The 6,000-nt window shown below is 56.9% G+C and overlaps 1 protein-coding gene across 1 annotated transcript; it reads right to left on the minus strand.

Moving 5' to 3' along the window:
- Positions 1–1,047: 1,047 nt before the first annotated feature.
- On the minus strand, positions 1,048–2,138 carry FAM163B (family with sequence similarity 163 member B). The gene is made up of 2 exons (XM_021691696.1): positions 2,046–2,138; positions 1,048–1,449 (listed from the first exon to the last, which is right to left on the minus strand). The coding sequence occupies exons 1-2, from the start codon at positions 2,136–2,138 to the stop codon at positions 1,048–1,050; spliced, it is 495 nt and encodes a 164-aa protein (XP_021547371.1).
- Between the last annotated feature and the right edge of the window lie 3,862 nt (positions 2,139–6,000).

The raw sequence follows: 6,000 nt of genomic DNA on the forward strand, positions 1-6,000 counted from the left end.
GAGGGTGGGCTCCCAGGGAGACCCTGGCCCTGCTGGGAGCTTGGTGGGGAGTGGGCTCAGTTGAGGCCCTCCATGGAGCGAGAGCAGGATCATGGGCCTTGCTCCCAGATCCTCCTGAGACACAGGGGCTGGGTGGGAGAGCTCGGGGGGTGTCTCTCCCGGGGACCAGAGCTTGAAGGGCTCCCGGAGGCTGAGGCCCAGTGGGTAGGAGGGCCTGTCCGAAGCCTCACGGGGAGATAGTGGGTCTTTCTGGTCCTGATCCTGGCTCTGTCTGCCTACCACACCAGAGCTTCAGAAGGGGGCGCGTATCGTGGTGTGGACACTCTTGAAGCAGGTGGTCGGCATGTGGCCTCTTCGTCCCTCTGTGCCTCCCTCTGTCGCCAAAAACCCAGGTGGGGCTGTGAATGGCGAGGGCCTGGCCGCCCCTGAAACTCATCTAGGGCATCTGCAGTGAGGCCAGCCCAAAGAGTGTCTCAGCAGCCTGGCACTGGAAGCCAGGGGTGCGTGTGGGAGGGGGGCGTGGGGGGGACCGCGGCACCCTTTCCAGGACAGAATACTTGGTCTGCACTTGCTACCGGGCCAGTGGCATCGCCAGTCACCCCTCCTCCTTGAACAGGTGGGAAGGTGGAGGCCCAGGGAGGGGAGGGGACGGGGTCAGGTCTCGCAGCCAGGGATGGCCACGTTCCCGGGGCCGGGCCGGGGGCCACGCTCCACGGCAGCTTCACTGAAAGGCAGCCTCACCGTCAGGAGCCCGGTGTCCCCCACCCCAGAGCCCTGCCTTGCCCTGCAGCCTGACACCCGGGAACCACCCCTCGCCTGCGCCTGCCTGCCTTCCGGCCCCAGGCCCCGCAGCCCCTACCCCTGGCGGCCACACGTGTGCTCACAGGGCCTTATCCGTGCCGTGAGCCGCGGAGCTCCCCCACGGGCCCCCGTGGTGACAGGGAGGCGAGGAGGGCTGGGCCGGGCCCTGGTCCTGGCCCGGGGCCAGGCCGATGCGGCCCGGGGACCCCACCATGGTCTGGGGACCCGTCAGGCGGGCAGGGCCGCTCAGACGTCGGTGCTGATGCTGCGGCTCCGGGAGAAGGCCTCCCGCATGGCCGACAGGCGGTTGGGGTTGAGCGCCTGCAGCCCCCCAAAGCTCCCGGGCGGCAGCTCCGCGTCCTCCTGGCCGATGCTCTGGTAGGCCACGCGCTCCCCGCCGTTGCGCACGCCCTCGTCCTCGGGCTCCTGCAGGAAGAAGGCGGGTGGCTCGTAGTGGGAGCAGCTGCGGCAGAGGGCGCGGGCCTGCGGGGTCTTCTGGCTGAAGGAGGTGGAGGCGGCCGGGTAGACCGCCGGCCCGTTGGTCAGCACGAGGTTGCGGCCGCAGGGCAGCGGGGGCAGGTGCGAGTGCACGGCGAAGTCAGGCTCCTCCTCGTCCTCCTCCGACTCGTCCTTCTTGCAGCAATAATACTGCAGGCAGAGGGCTGGTGACCCCCGGCTCCCGCCCACGCCCCCCGCGCAGTGGCCACACTACGGGGCACGCTCAGGCCAGGCCCCCTGCCGAGCGCCGCAGGGAGGAACGGGCTGGTTTCATCCCCACCACAGCGGGAGGCAGGCACGAGGATCATCGCCATTTTGCAGGTGGGGAAACTGAGGCACAGAAGGGTCAAGCGGCCCGAAGATGGGCGCCGGGCTGCGCTGCCTTGCCCTGCACTTATGGCTTCCCCTCCCTTCAGGGAGACGTGGGGGGGCCCTACGGCATGGGCAGGGGAGGAAGAGCGCGGGGGCGGGGTGGGGCGAGTAGCACGGCCCAGGTACCCACCCCCGCTCTCCTGCCTTACCCTCCCTGAGCCTCAGTGGCCTCCCCTTGCAGGGAGTCTGGGGAGCCCTGGGTGAGGGGAGCCAGGTGGCCACCATCCTGAGCCCCCACAGCTGGGACCCAGCCCAGGGCTGTCTGCTTGCGCCTTCTGCAGGACCTGACCCTCCCCCTCTTCCTGGTCCCCAGCCCTCGCGAGCGCGGCGGTGGGGGGCTCCCTCCTCGCACCCCCCCGGCGCCCCGGGACTACCTGGAGCCGACAGTAGCACAGAACAGCGATGATGCAGAGCAGAATCACAGTCGCCAAGATGCCCCCGGTGATGACCACTGTCCCGGCTGTCATCCGCCCCCTTCTCCATCAACAGCCTGCAACACACGCCACCAGCTTCACTGCATCATTGCTTCCTCGCTGCAAAAGCAACCCCTTAGAGCTTGGAAAGTTGAGGACACTGGCTGAAAGGGGGAGACCAAACACCCCCCGGCATGCAGGCAGGAGGCAGGGGCAGGAGGAGACCCAGGCGGGCTCTGCCCCTCCCTCTCCGGGGCCTGGCTTCCACATCTGGAGGGGCTGATGCTAGCGGCATGCCCCAGCCTGGCTCCAGGGGCTCCGAGAAGATTCCATGAGCACGCACTTGAGCACTCAGCGTAGCACGCTCTCAGGGAATGGCGCCCTTCCAGCCGGCTCTCCCGAGCTCACGCATTTTTAAATTCACCCAAACACAGTCAAGCTGAACATATGGTTTTGTAACCTAACAAGATCATCCTTATTTTTCCATATCATTACATTTCCTTCCACGACATGATTTCTAGGCATATTCCATTGTATGACATAACCGACCTGTTTTCTTTAAAATTTTTGGCTGGGCTAAAATACATATAACCTGGTCTGCCATTGTAACCATGTGAAGCGTACCGTTCAGGGGCGTTAAATACGCCACACTGTTGTACAACTGCTCTCCGGAACTCTGTCACCTTTCAACGACTGACAACCGACAACCAATCCTTTTTTGACATTTAGGTTGTTTACATTAAAAAGAAATATTCAAAGTGGATGTTTTTCAGTAAGCGTTCTTGTAGCTAAGTGATTGGAGTCATCGGAGCCATGGCCTACTTCAGTTCCTCTTTGCGGATAAATTCTTAGAAGTGGGCTTTCTAGGCCAAAGGACAGGCCCCTTTGTAAACTCTACATCACGGCACAAGTCACAGAAACAAAAGCAGAACGAACGTGCGTCATTAGCTACCGTCTTGTTAGCTGTTCTGTCCGCCCACCCGGGCGCCGATAAACCCGTTCCAGAATCAAAGCGCCCCGCTTGGAGCAGTAGCTGATGCCCCTTCTCACTATGGCCTGGTTCAAGTTACAAAGGTTTGACAACTGGCTTGCAAAGTTCCTGGATGGCTAGCAAGCCTCTCCTACAAGCCAGGAGTCGCTGGCTCCAGCATTCCCCGTTCCCATTTGCCATCCCTCTTTTGCAGGGACATGGCGTGGGCGGGGGGGGGGGTGGGTGATGGAATTGAGGATATGAAAGGAAATCCCAGAGCATATCAGTTTAGTGCAAAATCTGACAGATGAAGACTTAAAAAAAAAAAAATACCCAGTCTGTGTTCAGCTTCCTTCCATCAGCTCCAAAATGTCTTTTTACAGTTGGTTTGTTCAAATCAGCATCCAGTTGCGTTTGGCTCTTTTGACTCTAGAACATTTCAGTTCCCTCCACTCTCCTCGCCCACTCCCTGCCCCAGGTTGTTTATCGAAGAAACTGGGTCATTTCTCTGACAGAATTTTCCATGTACTAGAGGGGGCTGGGTCTCCTTGAGTGGCACTGGACGTGGTCCCTCTATCACTGTTTTGTCCTCTAAACTGGCTTCCTATCACATTGCTTCCAGGGACTGAGACTGTCCCTCTCGTCGTCTCATGTCGAGAATAACCAGTGGGGTTCAGCTGCTGTCAGCCCAGTTCCTCCAGTGGAAGGTTCCTTACTGGCCCTCCACCTAATCGATTTAGCAGCCTTTGGAGATTGTTACTTAGATTCATTACTTCATTAGGGGCTGCAGAGAGTGACGTTTCAAACACTATCATCTCTCCTGCATTTCTCAACTCTGATTCTTCTCTAAAGAACTTTCCCTAATACCTACACGGTTATCCTAAAATACAGTCTGCAGGGGAAAGGCCCGGATGCTCACTTCCTTATCAATTTCCAGAATATGTCGGCTCCCCAAGAGGTGTGTGGTGGTTTCCTAGTATCACTTTGATCTCACTGATTTTTATATATTTAATGTACTTCTTGGTGTTCAAATGACCCCATTGGGACTGTGGGTTTGGAGGCCCTTCCGCGTTCACTCCTGTGTCATTTTGATAGGATCCCCCACTAATCCTTGATAATATTTGGCTTTCAGGCACAAGATGTCCCAGCTCATCTTGGCCTTGGGACCCACTGTTCCTCTGTGACAGCCTGGGTCTCTTAGTGGGAAGTGGTTGGTAGAGAACATAGTCTGAGCACTAAGGGTGCTAGCTGTTCCTGAGTTTTCATTGGTTCTATGCTTTTTCAGACACCACAGCCAGGCAATACTTTTTTTTTTTTTTTTTTTTAGGAAAAGAAAACTAAAACATGAGTTTATATTGACTTTATTCCTTGTTTTTCCCTATTACATATAATAATTTAAAAATAACATTACCAATATTTTTACTAACACATCCACTGAATGGAACAGGATACTTACTTGTTCCTCTTTTTTGTCCTTACCCCCTGAGGGGTGGATAGTAAAAAAAAAAAAACTGTCTCAAAGTCACTTGAGATAATTCTTAGGATGGTTTTTCCACCAGCTCGATACTCAGACTCATTTATTCCAGTTAGTTCTTACTTTTTTTTTTTAATTGATTTAGTTTTGCCTTTAAATGGTAGAAAACATTTGGTTCCAAAGTCAAAAGCATAAAACCAGGTGCAGAGAGGTCTCCCTTCCCACCTCTCCCCTGCTTTGCCCCAGAGGGGACAATTTTACTTAGTTCTAGGTTTACCTCCCATTGCTTCTTTCTAAAAATATAAGCGAATATATAGTTCCTTCCTTCTCTTACTCCAAAATGGCATTCTGTATATACTTTCTGCCCCTTCCCCGTCTCCCCAGGCCATCTATCACTGCATGGACCATATGCGCCCTGGTCACACTGAACATCCCCAGGGACCCCTGCAGAGCCTGCTGCCCCATAGTGTGGGGAAGCTGAGCTTCCTCAACCAGGCTCTATGGGTGAGCATTTGCATTATTTCCTACTTTAAAAGATTACAGGAATGTGCAACAAATAGCTTTATGGTGTGCACGTTTCTGAAGTTTTTTGATAAACCTTGCCAAAAACTTGCTGGAATCTGGGCCCATTTTTCCCCTTCCAGGAATGTGTGAGAATTGACATGGGATTTTCATTCGGAGACTCAAGATCTGAGCAGTTGGTGTGTGGGGAGGGAGGGGCTGGGCCCCTGCACTCGGGCAGCAGTGTAGGAGGGGTGAGGTGAGGTGGAAGGTGTAGGGGTTTCCCTGCAGACTCTGCAGCTAGCTGGGGAGGGGGCCAGGCTGGGCAGGAAGGCCAGCACCCCGTCTACAGATGGTGGGGAGCACGACCATGTACCGATACGGAGAGTCTTTCCAGGCAACACTGTGCATCAGCGGCAAGGCTGGGGTGGGAACCCAGACTCTGGACAGACAGATAGACAGACAGAAAGGCAGATCTGGACAGACCCAAAGTGATGAGACAACGAGATGCAGACTCACAGACAGCTCCAAATTCAGACAGAGGTGCAGACAGGGCCCAAGTCAGGAAGACACAGTGCAGGCCACACAGACAAGGCAGGAGCCCCGGGGACCCCCACATTCCTGGGCACCCTGCCAGGCAGCTCCCACCCGCCTTGGCCCCCGGGGCGGCTGAGGCCAGCTGGCCTGCTGGCCCTGCCAAGGGTGCAGGCCGACCTGGGGCCAGATCCAGGGAGCTGGGTGTGCAGGCGAGGCGGCTGGCGGGGGGATGCTGGGCAGGGGCCAGGCCTGCTGTCCAGATGCATTTCACGCTTTTTGCTGAGGTGAGACCAAGCACAGCCGACAGCTGCTGGCCCGACTCCCCTGCTCCCTGCCCTCCTGTGGGGCTCCCAGGATGCCACAGCCCACCTCAGCCTTACCCTGAAGCGGCCATAAGGCGGCAGGGGAATGGACCCCAGGCAGCCCTCCCTAGG

The sequence above is a fragment of the Neomonachus schauinslandi genome, chromosome 13 (genome assembly GCF_002201575.2).
Source record: "Neomonachus schauinslandi chromosome 13, ASM220157v2, whole genome shotgun sequence".
Taxonomy (NCBI): domain Eukaryota; kingdom Metazoa; phylum Chordata; class Mammalia; order Carnivora; family Phocidae; genus Neomonachus; species Neomonachus schauinslandi.